General features: G+C 39.9%; 2 protein-coding genes across 3 annotated transcripts in view; both read right to left on the bottom strand.

The window, feature by feature from the left end:
• Positions 1–21,961, bottom strand: part of LOC144637507 (ammonium transporter Rh type A-like) — a 53,661-nt gene that overhangs the window by 16,872 nt on the left and 14,828 nt on the right. Inside the window, exon 1 of one of the 2 annotated variants that reach the window (XM_078496576.1) lies at positions 1,430–1,764. The exons of the other annotated variant lie outside the window; for it this stretch is intronic. Coding sequence (XP_078352702.1) covers positions 1,430–1,703 — 274 coding nt within the window. The 5' untranslated portion in view covers positions 1,704–1,764. Of the gene's footprint in view, positions 1–1,429; positions 1,765–21,961 lie in introns of those variants that run through there. 2 annotated transcript variants of the gene reach the window in all.
• On the bottom strand, positions 6,190–10,728 carry LOC144637505 (uncharacterized). Its single transcript, XM_078496574.1, has 2 exons — positions 8,305–10,728; positions 6,190–6,359 (listed from the first exon to the last, which is right to left on the bottom strand). The coding sequence occupies exon 1, from the start codon at positions 10,726–10,728 to the stop codon at positions 8,983–8,985; it is 1,746 nt and encodes a 581-aa protein (XP_078352700.1). The 3' UTR covers positions 6,190–6,359; positions 8,305–8,982.

Here is a 21,961-nt window from a genome sequence, read left to right on the forward strand (position 1 = left end):
TTTAGTGGCCGGGAACTGGGCCAAGGTGGCCGAGAACTGGGCCCACAAATGGAGCTTTTATTTTTATTATTGCTCGGGCAAATTAATTTTTGATCGGTCGATAGCTTTACACCAAAAAGCTGAATAATGTAGCTAGCTCTGGGAGAAATTTCAAGTTCCTGCGGTTCTTCTGAGGTAAGAAATACAAGTTTACGTCAAAAGTGGCCGAGAACTGGGCCCCATACTGTACTTTGCCCCGTAAGCTTTTTTCTCTGTCCTTCCGCCGAAGCAAAAAAACACAACCTGATTACACATTAACCCAAAAGTCGACCAAGTGTGTCTGCAACGATTTCCTGTCAAAACTAAAATGAAAACCATTGCGGTATGCGTCACCCGTAGCGGTTTTGTAGCAACCCCAAGCTATCCCCGTCTTTTTGGCCGCGCCAGGAGACTACGCTCTAGGACGACCAAAGGGTAAACTATAAATCGGCCACGCCCGATTAAAAAGCTGAGGTTGTTCACTAGGTTATTCATTCTTTAGAACTAGTTTAACATAAAGCCAGGTTGTAAATACTTTCAATGACCTTATGTTTTTACTTCCCCTTGAGCAAAAGGTAATTTAAACATTTTTATCAGCATTTTTTTTTACATTTTTTGGTGTTTGGGTTATATTGTGAAATACCCCGCAGAGTTTTGCGGCAGGGCAAAGGAATACCTCTATAATTGGACAAGTGTGTATGTAGTGTGCCAATAGCTAGGTCTGCTAATTGAAAATCATGTCTGTGGATGAAACCCTTGTGTGTGATCATTCAAATGAATATACTGAGCAGTATTTTCAGGAGGTACTATTTATTGTACTGTACAAAGTGGCTCTAAACTTTTTTTCTGTGGGTGAAACCCTAGTGTGTGACCATTCAAATGAAAGCTATAGAGCAGTACTTTCTTGTGAAATTGTTTATTATATGCTGTATAAAGTGGTTCTAAGTCTGTTGATGAAACCCTTGTGTGTGACCATTCATGAAAGCTATTGAGCAGTACTTTCATGTGGTACTGTTTGTTATGCTGTACAAGGTGGTTCTAACTTTTAAGTCTGTGAATGAAACCCTAGTAAGTGACAATTCAATCAAATGAAATCTACTTAGTACAGTACTCCCTTTCGTGAGATGTATACCTCAACACTCCAAGGAAAATGTTAACGTTTAATCAACAAAACTCCTTTTTCATTAGCATATACTAAAAGGAATAGTGCAACGGGGCGAAACCCACTTTTCGATAGATTAGAATCTTACCGTTAATTAGCTACACACTCATACTCTTACCACGTCCCGCTCAACAACCAATTCGTAACAATAACAAACAACGCCCAGTACATCAAGGTCTACGAAACAGACCTCACGCAATTAAACCAAAGCGAAAACTCTTACTTAAATTGATACCGATTTCCACTTACTTGGGTAATAAATTGAAACATCGTTTACTGCTTGTTCACTTCCTGTCGTTGTTTGAGTTTTGTTACTTCCGGTAGCCCTCGTTTGCGTCGTTTGCGCGCCAACGTTTAGCGGTGGAAGCGAGTGATCCCCGTAATCGGCAAGCGCCAAAAACATGACGATTAAAATCACTTGGAACGTTATTAAAATAAGCGTAAATTTAGCCTGGGTTCCATTGCGGCGTTTTGGCACTGGGCTGCCCGGCGATCTAAGCGGTTGCAGCACCGAAGTGTCCATCTTGTATCTATTTGAAATCTCGAAAGCTCTAACGATGTTTAGTCAGTGAAAGATAAGCTTTCAAGGAAGGGAAGCTGACACTAATGAAATTACTCGACTGTGTTAAAGAGCTAGTTCTAGTGATTAGAATCGTTTTAGGGTCAACAATTAGGGTCAACGCACATGATAATGAGGTCGCGAACATTCATGATAAAAACATTTATTCTAGATAAGCAATATTTATGAGTGCCTTTTTACCAAACGATCTGGGCGGGGTGGGGGGAGGGGGGGATGTCACATTCTGTTACAAAACATCAGCAAAAGTTGCCTTTTTTGCCGGTCTGCATATAAATATCTCTGTGATAACACGTCTTCGAAAACCGCAGAAATTTTTTCTTTTTCAAAACATGTAGCTTAAAGATGTTTGTTGTCTTGACGATAACTAGACGATTTTATTTCCTTTTTGCAATATTTGTTTGTTTATTTATAGTATTTACAGTGTCCACAATTAGCACAACATTACTAAATCCAGTCAATATTAAGCGCCAACTCGCAATATCTTGGAGTCATTCCCGCCAATATTATCTTATGTTATTATTAGGCACTGTTTGTTATTGTAAAGCACTATTTTTATATTTTCCAAGGTTTGTTATTGTTAAATACCAATCCATATCATCGGGCACAGATTATATTATAAGTGCAATAGAACTTTTTATCCAGTCTCGTACCCAGTGTCTTCCAAAGGTTCCCTGACTGACGAGTCTGAGGGGTCTGGGCACAAGGTTGCCTGTGCAATGATCGTGGGCGCGGTGGCACACTAGCAGGCTCCGTGCTTAGGGTACTATCTATTAGCCCAGGGTACTATCTATTAGGCCAGGGTACTATCTATTAGACCAGGGTGCTAACTATAAGACCAGGGGAATATCTATTAGCCTAGGCGCTATCTATTTGACTATTCCCCCACGTCGGAGAGCCTGCTCGCAGGCTACAGATCCGGTTTTCCGATAATGAGCGATTCGCGATTCCTTTTTCGTCAATTTTGAGAGATGTCATTCCAGATAGATAATACTCCTGTTCTATTTCCTTTGAAAACCCTTACGACCTTCATAATTAATAATTTTGCATTTTTTTTAACGATATTGCTATATCACTTCATAATAAGCTAGTACTTGTTGTTTACAAGAAAACGCACAATGGTGGCTTGTACATTATGGTTTCCATGCACGACACGACACGTTTCTTACAGAGCGCAACCGACAAGAGCGCGAGACATGCATAGCCACGCGTGTCGCTCGCGTGTGACGCAAAATTGCCTTTGCTGTCGCGCGCCAATCCCTTGTGTCCAGTCTGTGTTTTCTCCTCGATTCTCCATACAAAGCAAAAGAATTCTAACGATTGAACCAAGACAAGCGGACGTAAAAATAATTACTCGAAGAAGGGTTTGACAAAAGCAATTGAAAGTGTCACTAAACGCTATAATGGAGTCTTGAAAAATGAGATTCATGCCCTTGAAAATTAACAGTCGGATAAACATTAAACTGCGCTAAAGAGGCGAATTGCCTTGCTGAGATTACAGCTGTAATCGCGTTGCGGGTTTCCGGGCAAACGAAAGGCTTTTCTCGACTCCTGTTCGAGTGGTAATAAAAGCAAGGTAGATTTTTGAGGATTAACCCTTTGACTCCTGGAGATTTTCCAAAAAAAACGCATTTTTTAGGTGCTTTTGTCCTTTTAAGGTCTATTATAAGCTAAAATGGCTCTAAATCACTCAAATCAGCCCTCTAAACATAAAATGCATCCTTATTTCTCACCAGAATGACGTTTAACAACTTTTTAGCTCGTGCATGCGCACAAGTCAAACTTTGGACGATAAACCATCCTACCACTTTAGGCTTTTTTTTTTTTTTTTTCGCTTTTCCTTTTTTTCTTCTTCCTTTCTTTTTGCTGCAGTGTTTAGCCTTCTAGCAGGCTTCTTTTTAGTAGAAGAATTTCTGCGAAAGCGTAAACGAGGCAAGAACTACTTACAATGGACAAGCAAAGGGTGGAAAGAGGCAATTTTCCTCTGAGTTTTTCGCTAAAATTTTGAAGCGTTTTGGTGCATATTTCAAGTTCCATTAATCTAATCGCGCTGGTTTAGGTATCGTTGGAAAGGTCTTCTACTGCTTCACAATTTGAGCATAGATGTCGCCTTTCTGGGTGAAAGGTGATGACGTCACAAGCGGGATAAATGCCCCGATCCTTTGCGGCCGGTTTAGGCCGGTGCAGGAGTCAAAGGGTTAAAAACCTCTTAAGCCACTTACGGCTTCGGACTTCGTTTTTCATCACCGTGAAAGAATAACAATAAGTGTTGTGGAAAGCGACTATTTACGCTATAATTATCGAGAAAGGACATTTAATATTTATTAAATATACTCATGTGGAACCAATATTTTTCCAGTTTATAATTTTGCGATTCTTGTGGTTTATTTTTTTCACGATCCGCGAAAGCCGGAAATTCCCTCAAAAGATTCCCCACAATAATTTATATAGTTTATCTTACGATTTATAAGGTATCAATGAATAGTTTTTAATTCCACTTTTACACGGTCCGCTAAAAATTGCAGAAATTATTTTGTCTATTTTTCTGCAGAGAAAGCAAGTCTCTTCCCTCGCAAATTTGCATCGCGCCAAACAAAACAAGATCGCAAATCTGCAAAATTTAATTCCTGTTAAAATATTCTGACATACGGTTTACAGTCGAATCCCGATAACTCGAACCTTCAAGGGAAATCGAAAAAGGTTCGAGATATCGGGAGTTCGAGTTATCGAGGGTAAAATTAGTAAGAAAATGACCTGAAGGGGAATTGGAAAAGGTTCGAGTTAGCGGGAGTTTGAGTTAATGACGGTTCGAGTTATCGGGATTCAACTGTAGTAATTTTGACATGTTTTTATTCACCCGTGTTGGGGTCATTAGTTTAACAGATCTGTTTACCTATCGGCTAAATCACTTGAGTCAAAACTCCTACAAAAACAAGATGAAAGAGTATAAACAGTGATTTTCAACGTCGGGAAGAAATCTGGTCGTCCACATAGCCCCTCCAAGCCCCCCTATAAATTTTTTATCATTTTTTTCTCACATTTGGGATTTGGCGTAATCAATTAATTTAGGTGTCATGTTTGTAACCTAATAAAGGCCCGGCCAAACGATCGCAACATTTCAACGCAACATATCGCAACATTGTTGCGTTCAGATGTTGCGATCATTTGGCCACTTGTTGCACATGTTGGATGATGTTGGGCCAAGTTTGAAAATGGTCAAATTTTTCACCCAACATCTCGCGACAATTTTGGATGTTGCATGATGTTGTACTCGTTTGGCCCTTTTTTTGCAACATTGTTGCGCTGGAGCATGCGCACTAGTTCGATTTGCGCGATCTAACATACCGCGACATATGGCCAAACGAGTGCAACATGTTGTGCACAACAATGTTGCGATATGTTGCGTTGAAATGTTGCGTGCGTTTGACCAGCTGCTTCGCGACATCTCACAACATGACCCAACAATGTTGGGATATGTTGCGTTGAAATGTTGCGTGCGTTTGGCCGATTACGTAACCACATAATCTTCAAGAGAGAAAACAATCACCTTTTTTTAACCAAAATAACAGTTGAAGACATGGGAAATTTTTATTTAGCTGAACTCAGAACTCCCGCCATCGGATTATTGTAACTTCTACTGATTTCCTCTAAGACAAAAAGTGGGCGCTTGTCCCGAACTGCCTAAATTCGTTTCCCCATTTTCACACTTTTCATACTTGAGAGATGTTTAGTAATCTCACCGAGGTTGTACAAATGTTTGGAACTTACAAACACAAACGATTTCGCAAGAATAAAAGGCCAAGTCTGCTTCTGCCAGTGTTCAGAGGGAAGTGGGCGGGGGGGGGGGGGGGGGGGAAGTTGTTACTTTTGAGAATTTTAGATAGGGGTGTGACACTGGGTTCATAAAAACCTGACCGAAGCAACATTGATTTTGCAACTGACGTGACACCCTGTTAGATTGTTTTAGACTTAGAAATTAAATTTACGCTGCTGATACAAAATCAACTCACAAAATGACGTGGGAACAATGTGAAGCATATTTGGGGTTTTCTTACATTATATCCTCTCTCGAGCCTCCCCTGCCCTTCGCCCCCCCACACCGAGTCCTCCCTCTACCCCCCCCCCCCTCCCTCCTGGCAGGGACGCGCGCGCGTGGTCTAGAGAACAATACAAATTGTTATAAAAAGGCTAACAACTAGCAGCTATGTCTTATCTCAAATATTGCAAGAAATCAAACTAAAAATAGCTCTTACTTGGATAGAAAAGGGTGACATCGTTCACAGGCAGTGTTTCGGAGGAGTTTTCAGCGGATCCTTCGGTGCCCTTGCGCTTGTGCGGTGGAGAGGCGTGGTCAGAGTAGTCGACTAAGACGGAGAACAGAATTACCAGCAGAACCTGGAACAATCCGCAAATGATGGAAAATTTCAATCCCATTTTCAGCTCCTTGAGTCTAACGCGGCAGTGGAACCAGTAGCGAGGTCAGTGAGGGGCTGATGCGGGCGGGACTGAACTTTCTAGCGATGAATTTCAGAAATTTATACGCCGCGCCAGCTAAACCGACGCAGAAACGTGAACCGTCTTGAAATTTGAAACTGTCCACGTCTAAAAACAATCATAATACATAGCATCAGTCATTGTACGTTACGTTGCTCGGGTAACCGCAAGGGAGGGGGTCGCCTTATAGAAGGTAATAAAAGTCGTATTTTCCGAACACCCAAGCTTCCTATTGGACGAGATCCCAGCAGATAAGTATTAGTCAAAAGATCCGCGCAATATAAAATATAAGCCAGCAGGGTCATGTTTAGAAGAAGACGAATTGTTCAATTCCAGAGATATTCGTAACTTAACTAGTGTTGTTTTTCTGCGGTATGTAAGGATTTCTATTTTTTTCTCTGAAAAAACAGTGCGTCAAGACCCTTGTGGATAAAAGTATGTTTGATGGCTGTTAATTGTTGGGTTCACACTACACACTAAGTCTGTCTTAGCCTAAGTCAAGCCAAGTCATCCTAAGTCCGCTTAAGCGTTCAAACATATATTTGAAGACAAATTCTTTCCGTGCAAAACTGTCATCATTAGCGATAAAAATTATCGCTAATGATGACATATCGTATCGTCTTAAATTTCGTGAGGTAGTCACGATCCATTTTAGCGACGAAATTGAGGTCAAAACAAGACCGAGAAGCCGTAAAATCGCTGCAATTGCGGCTGTTGTCTGTTTATTAAATTTACTATGGTTGATCAGCCAAATAACCTTACGAAATCTTATGTTCCTTCGTGAAAGAATGATGGAAGATTTTCTCCAAGAGAGTGAAAGCTTGCTTTTTCTGACCACCGTACTTTTGAGCGTTCGTCGGATAAGGTGGAAAGTCCGTAGCGTAATTTGCCTTCAAACTTTTCGTCCACTCGGCGATGCATGTTCAGTGATTCCTCTTCGTGGCAGAAAATTAGCTAGCCGTGTCGTGATTTTTTTGATTTTCGTGCCTATCTGATAAAACTCCGCGCTTTTGAAATTTTTTGTTATCAGGTTTCTTAAGTCAGCCTTAAGTCATGTTTGAAACAGACTTAAGAACTGCTTAGATCGTTTGAGTTTGCCGACACTAAGACAGAAATTACGCTTTTGTGACTTAGCGGTTCAGACCTTTCATTTTCACTAAGTCGACTTAAGAGATTGCTAAGTCAGACTTAGTGGTCAAATGTGAACCCAAGTAATGACTGGTGTTTTGTGAAAGGTTGAGTTTTCAGCTCCTATCTGCTCAAACAAGCGACGAACAAAAGAAAGAGGTAATGAAAACAACGCTAACAGTCTGCAGATAAAATTGTTTTAAACTGTCATGATTTTTCACGGCATTGCTCCTTTCTATACCTATATTCAGTTGATGGATCTCAAGTGTTTTGAGCCATGGATTTAATTTTTAGAGTGTTTTGTTTTTATTATGTGTGCGTGCGTGCTGTTTTTCATGCAAATGTGTTTTATTAGTGAAGAGTTTTGCTTACGAAACGCTCCAGTACCAATACGCCGCTACGCCGCTCGGCGAAGTTTCGGGTAAGTGGGGGGGGGGCCGATGATTGACGGACAATTGCGTGCCAAAATATTTTAGACATGTCATGACAATTAACGTATTAGTTAACACCTGAATGTCAACGTATGGCTGTAGCTGTTTCGTGTTTACAGGTTTTAATGAGAAAACAATTGCAAAAATCTTCGGAAGAATGACAAAGAATGTTGTAAAGGATGCCGTTCTTTTTTTCAATAGACTGAGGCCGGAGAAAGCCATTAACTGAGAAACCAAGTCTGTTCTGTCTTTCTTTCTTACTTTGTTTATTTCTTGGAATCACGTAAAAACTGAAAATATAATTATAACGAAACCTAATTTAAAATACAATTCGATACAATACGATTCTTTACGTACATTACAGTTCCTTGCGTACATTATTACATAATTCTTTGTGTAACACATCCTAACACGAAACTAATGCTATTCGGATCATAAGAAAGAAATTACTCGATTCAATATTACTTATAAATTACAAATAGGCGTAATCATACCTCTTTCTCCGATTCTGACCGTGAACAATGCAATAAAGGCTTCTATCTTAATCACTCTGATCTCTCTTACTTGACGCGACGGGATAAAACTGATTGTTGCATAATTCGAACTGCTCTTTAAATCACGAGACGGAAATTACATAACTATTTGCTAATCATTAACATGGCTCCCCTAAATTGTAGCAACAATTTACTTAACAAAACAAAACACGAAATTCGATTAATCTAATAAATCAGTTCGTACAAATGTCCTTGAAACGTTCATAACAATCTTTCTATGGCTCCTTGGCGGGAATCTCCCGATCTTTGATCTCCTTAGCATGGGACCATGAGCACCAGCTTGTGTATGGGTCTGCTCAGGTACGAAACAGACCCTTTACGCTTGCCATTAGACTGCAGGGATCGATCGCCTACCGCAACTTTTACCTTTCTCACGTAACCATCTCTGTCAGGGTAGGTCTCAACTACTCGGGCAAGTCTCCAACAATTACGCGGTGCATCCTCGTCTTTCAGGATCACTACGTCTCCTTCTTTAAGGTTTCTCTGGGGGGCGGTCCATTTCTGTCGGCTCTGGAGGGACTGAAGGTAGCTTGTTTTCCACTGCTGCCAAAATGCCTCAGCGAGATATTGAACTCGACGCCATCGCTTTCTAGAATAGACATCAGCATTTTGGAAATTTCAAGGTGGGGCGAGTACAACAGCAGACTTCATTGTCAGCAGGCGATTTGGTGTCAACACGTCAACTGCATCTGAAGCAGTTAGGTCATCGATGGCGAGTGGACGGCTATTGACAATTGCTTCAGCTTCTGTCATCAGCGTGCTCAAAGATTCATTGTCAAGTTGTTTGCCATGGTTTTGTAACAGTGCTGACAGGACACTTCTCACGGTGCGTATCTGTCTTTCCCATGAACCACCCATGTGGCTTGCGTGTGGGACGTTCATTTTCCAATTTATCCAATCACAATTGGTTATCAGCAACTCTCTCTGAATTGTGTCGTGATTCATCTCCATCAAGGCTGCTTCCAACTCGTTTTTTGCTCCAACAAAATTCGTACCTTGGTCTGATCGAAGCTGTCGTACTGGGCCACGTCGATTGATGAAGCGCCGATACGCGTTTAAGAAAGAATCTGTGGTTAGGGACGCTGCAGTTTCTAAGTGGACTGCTCGAGAAGCCATACAAGTGAACAAGACACCATAGCGCTTCATTTCTTTACGCCCTTCCTTTTTGTACCAAGGTCCAAAATAGTCAACTGCACTGTAGGTAAATGGTGGGGCTTGCTCTAGTCGATCTGGTGGTAGGTCAGACATCTTCTGCTGCTCAGGTGTTCCTCTCAGCTTCTTGCACGTTACGCACTTAGACACATGATGTCCAACAGTGGAACTACCGTTGATAATCCAGAAACAGGAAGTGCGGATTTCGGCGTGCGTTCTGGCTCGGTCTTGATGGTGTACTCGCTGATGAAGGTGCCGAAATATCAGCTCTGTCACGTGAGATTTCTTTGGCAGAATTATTGGATGTCTTATGTAGTACGGCAGATCAGCTTCATCAATGCGACCTCCAACTCGTAGGATTCCATGTTGGCCAAGTACTGGATTAAGGCGATGTATGGCACTTGTCTTCTTGGTCACCTCTCTCACATTGCGCTTCTCGTCTTTGTTACATTGTATCTTCTTTAGTTGCTCAATTTCGTCTCGGAACTCTTCACTTTGAACAGCCTTGATTATCATTCTTTCAGCTCTTTGTAGGTCTTCAACATTCACTAATGCTCCTCGTCGATTCTTCTCCTCAGGCGAGAGCCTTTCATCTTTACCCTCCTTATGGATTCGTCTGCTTTCTTTCATTCTTTGTATAAAGAGGAGACAAAAGGCGATAGCCCTTTTCGCACGGTGCCAGTCGGAGAAGTACTCGATTCGTTGCAGTAGAACCGGACGCTCACTAGATTTAGATGACATCACTGTTATCTTTCGTACTTCCGGGTCCTCGAGCGAGAGTGGAACATCTACCTTAGCCTTGGTGACAAGAGGCTTCCATAGGAACTCTGGTTCACTCCACCATCTGGTGCTATCGATCTTCTCTTGGGCTGTGAGTCCCCTGGAAGCATCGTCGGCTGGATTTTCCTTTGTCTCCACGTAGTTCCACTGATCGGGAGAGGTTTGATCACGGATAAGCTGGACTCGATTGGCCACGAACGTATGGAATCGCCTAGCGTCATTGGATATATATCCCAATACGACCTTGCTGTCAGTCCAAAACACTTCTGGTAAGCTGTTGTACTTTAGCTCTTTCTGAAGAAAGGCGCTTATATTGGTCGCTACCACTGCCGCCACCAATTCTAATCTTGGGACAGTGACGGGCTTTAAAGGTGCCACTCTTGATTTCGCCATCACAAGTGAACAGTGTACTTGATCTTGGTGGTTAATCATTCTTATATATGAGCACTGGCCGTACCCATAAACACTTGCGTCTGAGAAGGTGTGTAGCTCGATGGTCTTGAGCTCGCCAAAGTCGTCTGGTTTGTAACAGCGTCGTATCTTTAGCTGTGCCTAAGCATGAAGGTCGTTTCTCCACTTCTCCCATCGTGGTCGGACATGGTCAGGAACTTCGTCATCCCAGCTTGTCTTTCCTTTGCACAATTCTTGCACTATTCGTTTGCCTGTTAGCAAGAAAGGCGCTACCAAGCCAAGAGGATCGTAAATGGAGCTGACCGATGCAAGAATGCCTCTCCTGGTCAGGGGTCTGTCCTTCAACTCAATCCGAAACTGGAGGTGATCCGACTCTATACACCATTGTACCCCTAGGGCTCTCTCCATCGGTAGGTGGTCTTCCGTCAAGTTAAGGTCTTTGATACCACTGACGCGTTGATCCTTGGGTATGGCTTCTACAACTTTCTTATCATTTGAAGTGAATTTGTGGAGATTGAACCCCCCTTCAGCACACAAGTTCTTTGTATTCTGTATCAGAGAGATGGCTTGTGATGTCGAAGGGACCGACTTGAGGCCGTCGTCCACGTAGAAGTCTTTCCGCACGAATTCGGCCGCTTCACTGCCAAAGGTCTCTTCAAAATCTTCAGCCGTTCTCTTGAGAGCGAAGTTCGCGCAGCCAGGCGACGAAACGGCTCCAAATAGATGAACTTTCATTCTGAATTCCACCGGAGGCTTGTCTAGGTCGTTGTCCTCCCACCATAAGAAACGGAGAAGATTTCGGTGTTCTTCTTTGACGCCAACTTGATGAAACATTCCCTCAACGTCACACATGAATGCTTCTGGCTCCTTTCGAAAGCGGCAGAGGACTCCGGCGAGGTTGTTAGTAAGGTCCGGTCCTGGCAGGAGGCAGCTGTTGAGGGACTTTCCTTTAAACTCGGCGCTGGCGTCAAACACAACTTTTATTTTGTCTGGCTTTTGTGGGTGGTACACCCATGATGAGGAATATACCAAACACTTCCATTGGTAAGGGAAAGCTCATCTGATGGAACTCTCTCAGCATGACTCTTTTCCATCATTTCCCTCATAAACGCTTGGTAGTGTTCTCTGTAACGACGGTCTCTCTTAGGCCTTTCTCGATTATGCTAGCATTTTTTTCGGCATTTTTTGGGAAAACGAGCATTTTTTTCGTGTTTTCTTCAAAAAAGAATTGCTAGCATTTTCTGTCACTTTTCATGACTGTGATCCAGATTTTCAGCACTCAGAACTCAGAAGGATAAATAATCCTAAAGTTTCACAATTTTGATTACATAATTTGATTGTTTTCTGTCTGTTTCGACTGTTTGTGCGTTGTGTTACTTGTGTACTTGTGTTGTGTTACTTGTGTGTGTGTTTTTTTATTTTTTATTTCTTTTTAAAAAAATAAATATTTTTTTTATTTTTTTGTTATAAACAAACAATTATTAAGTATCACGTGTTGTTGATATGAGCATATAATGGGAAAGTTTGTACGTTTTGTTTGAAATAAAATAAAGCATTTTTTGGAAATCAAGTGGCATTTTTTAAGAAAATCAAACATTATTTTAGCATTTTTTTGGCTTTATGCGAGAATTTCTAGTAGCATTAAATGCCAGTTTTACTAGCATAATCGAGAAAGGCCTAGTCTCTCTTCAGTCTTTGCTTGAGTTTTCCCAAACGATTTAGAGCCAACTCTTTGTTGTTTGGCATCTGAAGAGTTTGGTCCTTCAGTGGCAGGGGAAGTTCATAGTGACTATCTTCTCGATGGTGAATGTTCGAGCTCATTATTTCTAAGAATCGCCTATCCTGAAATGAAAACGCTTGTTCTTCCTTTGATCGTTCGTTGAAGTCGAACTCGAACATCTTGCTGACTTGTGCTGGGCAGAGAACTTCCTTTACTTTTGTCTTTAGTACAAAGTGACCCAAGGTCTTGCTTGGACTGTCTCCGATTTCTTGTGACACTATCCGGTTACAGGAACAGTGAGTGTTGCCTTCTTCATCGTCATTTTGATTCACGTTCCCAATGACACCCACTCCTAAAGCTGTTTTCTTGGCGTATGGGTCATCGTCTGAGCCAGGTATTACTTCTCTTGGCTTAATGGCTCGGGCGCAATTCACACCAATGAGGAGTCCCACGTGAATGTCGTCTCGATAAGGCATGAGCTGATCAGAGATGCGCGCGAGGTGGGGCCAACCATGTACTGACTCTGGCCTTGGAATCTGGCTGCGTTTGACGGGTATTTGTTCGCGAGAATATGCTGCAGGTAAGGGTACTTCGACTGATTCTTTGAACCCTCGTACGATTAGACCACTGACTTTGTGACAGGTTACCAACTTCTCTCCTAGGACTGTCGACAACTTTAAATGAACGTCGGGGCCACTTACAGCTAGCATCTGGAGAGTCTCATCTTTCACGAAACAGGCATCTGATTGATCATCAAAGAGAGCATAGACAAGCACTTCCTTCTCAGGGCTATCTTTATGGTGCAACCAAACAGGCACGATAAGCGAGTGGGAATTGCAGACGTCTAAGTCAGCGGTGTTCACGCGGTGGGCCGTGGCTTCTGCCTGAGGCTCAACTGATTGATTTGCCTGGTGTCCCAACGCTCCTGGAGATTCTATATGAAGGGAAGTGGGGTGAAAGCCACTGCATTTCTTGCAAATTTTTCTTCTTCGGCAATCCTTCTTCATATGTCCATACATCAGACACCCTAGGCAGATACCTCTTGACCTTATAAATTCAATCTTCTCAGCTGGAGACATCTTGTTGAACTTGTCGCATTCGTCCAGGTTGTGTGTGTTCTTACACAGCGGGCAGCGTTCTGCTTTAGGTTTCTTTTCTCTTCTCCCTTTATTGGAACCGTCGCTTACTTCATTGGATCCGGTTGCAAAGCTGCCAGCGCCTACTGATCTATTCTTGTTGTTGCCGTTAAACTTTCCTTTTCTTTGCGGGTCTTCTTTCTTGTCATCTTCTTTACTTTCTTTGACCCTTGACATAAGTGTAACGGGATTGTAGGCAATTCTGGCTTCTTTCTTCAAGTAATTGCAGAAGGTTGAGAATGGAGGATAGCCCACTTCTTCTTTATTTTCATTCCATAGCCAACGATCCACTTCGCGACTCCATCGATCAGACAAATATCGGGGGAGTTTTCGGACCATTTTCTGGTTTTCATCAGGATCGTTGAGGGCCTGTAAGTACTTGATTTCCATCATCGCCGTCTGGCAGTTAAGCAAGAAGTCTGAGAATTTTCGTAAACTCACGCCATCGTTTGGTGGGATTCTCGGCCACTCATTTATTTTCTTCCGGTACGCTTCGGCCACCAGGAGCGGGTTTCCAAATCGATCTTTTAATATACTTCTTGCCTCGAGGTAAGCTTCGGTGCTATCCAGCGTGAGTAATCCACTTATCGCTTCTTTCGCGTCTCCAGCGTTGTATTTTCCCAAATAATACAGTCGCTGCGAGGTGTTATCGGTTCTTCTTTCAATTATGACGTCGAAGGGCTTTTGCCAGACAGGAAAATGAATCATGTCGCCTCTGAAAATTTCTGGTTCTGGTAATGGAAGTAAATCCTTTGCATTTAGTCAGCCAGGCGTTCGAGGGTGTCGCCGCTTGCATTGTGAGGAGAGTTGACACTTTGATCACGAACGACTTCCGTTGATCGACTTGCAGGGGGCGGCGCACGTGTGGGTAATGCATTCTTTGGCGTTGAAAAGGTTACGGAGGAATTTTTAGGAACTTCTCGCGTCACACTTTGGTTGAAACGTGGGCTAAAAGGCGTTTCACTCTTTGGTTCTTCCTTTGGGTTAGGTTCAGGCAGTTCAGGCGAAAGGCCGACGAGCGTTTCCATCGTAGAAAGGCTTGCATCTGACACCGAAGAAGCTTGAGTAATTAGATACTCATTGAGGAGATCTCTGTTGTCGATTACATCCACGGGCAAAACATCTTTTCGATCTTCATCGCTGATAACAGACTCGCTTTCTTCAATCTTCGTAATAGCGTCCATTTCAGCTTTAGCTAGAGCTAACTTCTTCGTAAGTTGGAACTTGCGAAGCTCGTCCTCTTGTCTTTTTAATGCCGCCGTTCTCTCTACTTCGACGTCAACAAAGGTTGATAGCATGCAACATCTGCAATAACTATTATCATAATAATAGGCATTGTTTACGTTTAACAAATCTGCCTTGCACAGATAAGGAGTTCATTTGTTATCAATGCGTAGATGCTTGCTTGCCGTTCAATAATCTTAGTGATGACAGCTTTCTTGAAACATCCGAAAATGGAATATCTTTACTTGACCGAAGCAGGATAGAAAATATTGAGTTTAGCCCATATCAACATGATCTACTAGAAGTCCAGGAGAATATCAATGACAGAGATATAGTACCAAATTCTACATCTCATTTCTACACATCATCCGAATTTAATAGTTTAGTCGCAAAAAGACAACTGACTGAGAACAAGTTATCTTTTTTACATTTAAATATTAGAAGTATGAGAAATAAGTTTGACGCTTTGTTAAATTACTTACATTTGTTAACCCATAAATTCTCAATAATTGCGCTTACTGAAACTTGGTTAAATGATATGGATGGTGACAATTTTAAAATCCCTGGGTATAACTTAACTAAAATTAACAGGCAGAATAAAGGTGGAGGGGGGATTTGTATTTTTACTAGGGATTATATTAAAATCAAAATACGAAATGATCTAGTCAATGAAGAGAACAATAGCAATACAGAATTTCTGTTTATTGAAATGTTAAATGAAAAATATAAAAATATTATCGTTGGCATAATGTATCGACCACCAAGTAGCAACTTCAATGGTTTTAAAAATGATATTAATACGATTTTAACTAAATTAGACAAATCGGATAAGCCGTGCTATATTTTGGGCGACTTTAATATTGACCTTTTAAAATACGAATGCAGTAACTTCTCAAATATCTTTTTTAATCAGTTGTCATCCTCAGGCTTCATACCACTTATTACAAAACCTACTAGGATTACCAAATCAACTGCGACATTAATTGACAACATCTTCATTAACAATGCTAACAAAATAGGGCATCAAAGTGGCATCTTATTAAATGATATATCCGATCACCTTCCTATCTTCACTATTACAGAACTCGAGACGAAAAATTGCCCTGTAATACCAAATTCAGGTAGTTACACAACAAGGAAAATCGGTAAAAAATCTTTAGAACTTTTTGCTGAAAAAATAAAAAATTGTGATTGGCAATCTACATTATCAAAAAGTAACCCGACTGAGTCGTATGAATCATTCTTTAAAGAATTTTTCGAAATATATGATAATTTTTTTCCACTTAAAAAGTATAAATCAAAAAATATTAAAAGGTCTAACAATCTATGGATATCTAAAGGCCTAATAAAATCTTCAAAAACAAAAGAAAAATTATACAAAAAATTTATCAAGAGTCCTACAATAAATAATGAACAAAAGTATAAAAAATACCGCAATAAATTAAACCATTTAATACGAATTGCTAAAAAGAATTATTATTGTAAAAAATTTAATCAAGCTCAAAATGATATCAAATCTACCTGGAATACAATCAATCAATTACTTGATAAACAAAGATTAAAAAGCTCCTTACCAAGGTTGTTCTTAAATGATAAAAACGAAGAAATAAATGATCCAAATTTGATTGCAGATAATTTTAATGATTATTTTGTTAATGTTGGGCCCAAACTCGCTAAAGAATTCAGCCATGATACTGATAAGTTTTATAAATATCTTAAAGGTAATTATAAAGATTCAATTTTTTTATATGACACAAGTCCTGACGAGGTCAACAGAATAATAGATAAACTAGAATGTAAATCTAGTTGTGGTATTGATGAAATTAGAAGCAAAGTTATAAAATATGTGGCTCCTTATGTATCTGTTCCATTAACTCACATTTTTAATCTGACTTTTTCTACCGGTAAAATCCCAAATGATCTTAAAGTAGCATTGATAACACCAGTGTATAAGGCATCCGAAAAAAATGTATTTTCGAATTATAGACCGATCTCCGTACTTCCATTTTTTTCTAAAATACTTGAAAAACTAATGCATAAAAGACTGACTGACTATATAAATAAAAATGGAATATTTACTGACCGTCAGTATGGATTTCGAAGTAAAAGTTCTACTAATCATGCGATAATTGAACTTGTCGATAAGATAACAAAAGCCATTGAAAATAATGAATTCACAGTAGGGATATTTCTTGATTTATCAAAAGCATTTGACACGGTAAATCATGATATCCTTCTAAAAAAACTTTATTTCTATGGTATTCGTGGCAAATGTCATGCTTGGATCAAAGATTATCTTTCCAACAGAAAACAAATTGTTAAATATAATAACATAAGGTCAAAAGAAAAGATAATTACTTGTGGGGTCCCACAAGGATCTATTCTTGGACCGTTACTATTTTTAATATACATCAACGACCTTACCGACTCAACCAGTAAATTATCTACTATTCTATTTGCTGATGATACTAATCTTTTTTGTTCAGGTAAAGACCTAGAAGAACTAGAATTGTTAATAAATGAGGAATTAGCTCATGTCCAAGAATGGCTAACGCTAAATAAACTAACTGTAAACGTAAAAAAATCAAATTTTATTATTTTCAAATCTCATAAAAGGAAACTGAAAAAACATTTGAGTCTAAAATTAAACAACGAGATGCTACAACGGGTTGAACACACCAAATTTCTGGGAATAATAATTGACCAACACCTGACGTGGAAAAACCATATAAATTATGTCACTAAAAAGATCATTAGAACTACAGGTGTGCTTTGTAGAATTCGCTTTTACATTAGTCAACCACTCCTGAGAATGTTGTACTATAGTTTAATATACCCATACCTTTATTATGGAAATATCGTATGGGCTAATACTTATCCAACGCGATTGGAAAAGTTGTTTAAATTACAGAAGAAAATATTAAGAATAATAACTTTTTCATCATACACTGCACCATCCCTTCAAATTTTTAAGAAACTAAATCTTTTAAATATACACCAAATAAATGATCTACTTATCGCCTCATTCAGTTTCAGCCTTAATAGCAAAGTACTTCCACCTTATTTTGAAGACTTCTGCATAGAGAACTCTTAAGTGCATAGCAATAATACTAGAGGATCAAAGCAGCTTCACAAGACATTTAACAGAACAAATTATGGGAAATACTCCACTAGGAAAAAGATAATTAACATCTGGAATGAAATATCAAAGACTATCAAATGCTCTGCATCTTTAAAAATCTTTAAAACGAAAATGAAGCAATTCTTTTTGCAAAATTGATACTGACATAGATCTTATTTTGTTAATCGACTACATAGCTTAGCTCAACATCATTTGCAATGGTTTGTTAATTTTTTATATAATTCCAATCTCTGATACCATCTGACTAAAATTAGATAGCGTACTTTTATAAGGGAGACTACTTTGTAAAAGCCCGCGAGGGTTTCCTTAGTCTTCCTCCCTAATGCAGATTGTAACAGACAAATATATATGCTGCATTATTCTATTATGGGAAATAAAGTCAATTCAATTCAATTCAACAACAACTCTGTTTTTAATTTCGCGACCTTCGCAGCGGAGTCCACTTTCCTTTCCAATGTTGACGATTTTGACGCTCTCGAATCGTTCGATGATCTACGACTGGAACGAGATGATTTCGTTGCAGTTGATTTCGTGCTTTCCCTTTCTTGTTTAAGCTCGGTAACCCTGGAATTTACTCTTTTTAACGCGTCCGAGTGCTCGCGTTCCCATGTCTCGTATTTCTCTTGTACCACGCGCTTTGTTTCGTAATCATCTTCGAGTGCATCGTCAAGACGTTCGTGCGCTTCGGACAAGATTTCCATTTTTGTCTCTAGAAGATTTCGTTCACTTATCAGAGGCGTAATTTCGTTCGAGTCGGTAAGGAGGTTTTCGATCTTGTTTAGTTGTTTTCGCCACGCTCTTTGTGCGGCTGTCCATTGATCTTTCATTAGCTCAATGTGGAATTCCCTCCCCTTAGCTGTCCTTTTTCTGAATCTACTTTCTTCGTAATTATCTTCACTGTCTACCATCGTGTATGTGGCGAGATCCTGTACTTAAATCGTTACAATCTTTTTTTTGTTTATCCAAAGAGTTTTTACTGTAAAGGATGCCGTTCTCTTCTTTCTCTTCTTTCTATACCTATATTCAGTTGATGCATCTCAAGTGTTTTGAGCCATGGATTTAATTTTTAGAGTTTTTTGTTTTTATTATGTGTGCGTGCGTGCTGTTTTTCATGCACATGTGTTTTATTAGTGAAGAGTTTTGCTTACGAAACGCTCCAGTACCAACACGCCGCTACGCCGCTCGGCGAAGTTTCGGGTCAAGTCGGAGACGGCTCGGGTAGGCCGATGATTGACGGACAATTGCGTGCCAAAATATTTTAGACATGTCATGACAATTAACGTATTAGTTAACACCTGAATGTCAACGTATGGCAGTAGCTGTTTCGTGTTTAGGTTTTAATGAGAAAACAATTGCAAAAATCTTCGGAAGAATGACAAAGAATGTTGTAAAGGATGCCGTTCTTTCTTTCAATAGACTGAGGCCGGAGAAAGCCATTAACTGAGAAACCAAGTCTGTTCTGTCTTTCTTTCTTACTTTGTTTATTTCTTGGAATCACGTAAAAACTGAAAATATAATTATAACGAAGCCTAATTTAAAATACAATTCGATACAATACGATTCTTTACGTACATTACAGTTCCTTGCGTACATTATTACATAATTCTTTGTGTAACCATAGTTAATAGAGGGAAATGGTTAGGAAACCCGGCAAACATCAAAGAAGCAAACAATGAGGCCAAGACTTAGGTTGGAAGGTCCATGACCGTGCACATCTTTTGTTTTGCTCTCATACACTATGCATGAGTTACGTAATCCAAATGTTTTTATTGGTTTGTTGCTTGAACACACGTAACCACCTATTGTTTTTTGTCAGGTTTTGTGCACGGTCAACCCCCAAAATAGCGAACAATAACCTATAACAAAGAACTTTGACGGGCTTCCTAACCATTTTCCTCTATTAACTATGGTGTAACACATCCTAACACGAAACTAATGCTATTCGGATCATAAGAAAGAAATTACTCGATTCAATATTACTTATAAATTTCAAATAGGCGTAATCATACCTCTTTCTCCGATTCTGTCCGTGAACAATCCAATAAAGGCTTCTATCTTAATCACTCTGATCTCTCTTACTTGACGCGACGGGATAAAACTGATTGTTACATAATTCGAACTGCTCTTTAAATCAACTATTTGCTAATCATTAACAAATGTAATTCTGAATATCTCAATGAAAATTAATTGAAACAGAGCGAAGAACAGCTAACGCGTTTGCAGATCACGGAAAATATCGAAGCAATGTGTCCCCAGAAACGAGCTAGAGTGTTTGTGATGTGTCCTTTAGGGCATAGTATAAAACATAGACTGGACTCTGGACTCTGGACTCTGGACTCTGGACTCTGGACTCTGGACTCTGGACTCTGGACTCTGGACTCTGGACTCTGGACTCTGGACTCTGGACTCAAAAAAACCTGGACTCAAAAAATCTGGACTCAAAAAAAAAAACTATTGACTCCACTACAAAACAATTAAAAACAACGAAAAAGAGAGAAAGAAAAATAACCAAAAATTGTAACTAGAGTTGAATTTTAAACTTTCTTTTGTAAGCGTTTACTTTCGTTAACCACAACGTTTACGTTCCATCGAGTAACTTGTTTTTTAACAAGTAAACTTCACTGTCTGTCTATTTTGCGTTTACTTAGAAGCCGTTTAATTTATCAACCGTGACAGTTCACCTAGTACCTATATATCGAACTGATTAAAGATAACAGATTCGTGATTTCTCTCTGAACGTTTCAGAGCCCTGTCGTTTTGATAATTAGTTATACATATGTTATTGACACCCATACGAGAGTAGTAACAGCCATCGGGCCGAGAACAGACTCCACTTTACACAGCATCTGAAGAGATACAGGCAGTAGGCACTTCAAAAAGAGAAAAGAAAAGACACAATAGCAATTCATTCTTTCTGTTACAACATACCATCCACCACTACGCAACGATAAATACTTCGACAGAAACGCAGTCTCCTTTGCAGCATTTTTTGGGATGTCACACAACGCTCCCCCTCTTGGGGAGCGTTCAGAGCGTTGTGTGACATCCCTATAAACGGCTGCAGAAATAGAACAAAAATCAGCCTTAAAACAGGTCTGTATTTCACATAAATCATCGTGTGGATAATTTAATTTAATTCCTTTTGTTTTTTATTTTTTTTTTTTTCATTGCAAGTCCAGGTTTTTTTGAGTCCAGAGTCCAGAGTCCAGAGTCCAGAGTCCAGAGTCCAGAGTCCAGAGTCCAGTCCAGAGTTCAGTCCCTGTTTTATACTATGCCGTCCTTTAGAATGTGCGTGAGAGCCAATCTCGAAATACTCTGTGGATTAAGGTCATGTCAATTCAGCTGTCAATTTGTTCATTATGTTTTCACTTGAACCAGTCAAGTTAATGGTTGTCGGCAACAAATAAAGTAAAGAGTCACTTGAAAAACATCTGCGAGAATCTAAAAAATATGTAATTTCAATCAGCGAAAACAATTTTAGCGCTATCAGATGATAGACCACGCTTTAAAATAAGGTTGCGCCAGTTATTTATAACATACAACACACAAAACTACACGAAACAGCTAATAGAACTGATCTATTCAATTTAAACTCAGAGATAAACTACACACTTGCAAACTTCAAATCTGTCAACCCCAGTGTTGCGTCTACGGCGAGAAAGAGGGAGTCTCAATACTGCGCCTCTCCGTCCCATTCACTCTGGTCAAGTTTCCGAACTGAATGGAGGCTCTGTTATTAATTGGAAGATTTAATTGTAAATTAAATAAAAAAAAATGTAAATTCCTTCCTGGAGGTGGGTAAGTCCACTAACCAATGGGTAGTGAGCGGAGAGGTCAGGTTTCCAAACTAAATGATAAATGCTTACCGTATTTACTCGAAAAAGCGCCGCGGCGCTTATTAGATCAGTTCGCGCCTCAAGTGCGGCCCTTATTCGAGGGCGGCGCTTATTTAAAATGTGGACGCAACCAAGAATCTAATCTTTTACAGTAATTGAAAATAGCGTCCTTTGATTGTCAGTATTCGTCTCTTGC

The sequence above is a fragment of the Oculina patagonica genome, chromosome 14 (assembly GCF_052425735.1).
Source record: "Oculina patagonica isolate OP01 chromosome 14, crgOcupat, whole genome shotgun sequence".
Classification (NCBI taxonomy): domain Eukaryota; kingdom Metazoa; phylum Cnidaria; class Anthozoa; order Scleractinia; family Oculinidae; genus Oculina; species Oculina patagonica.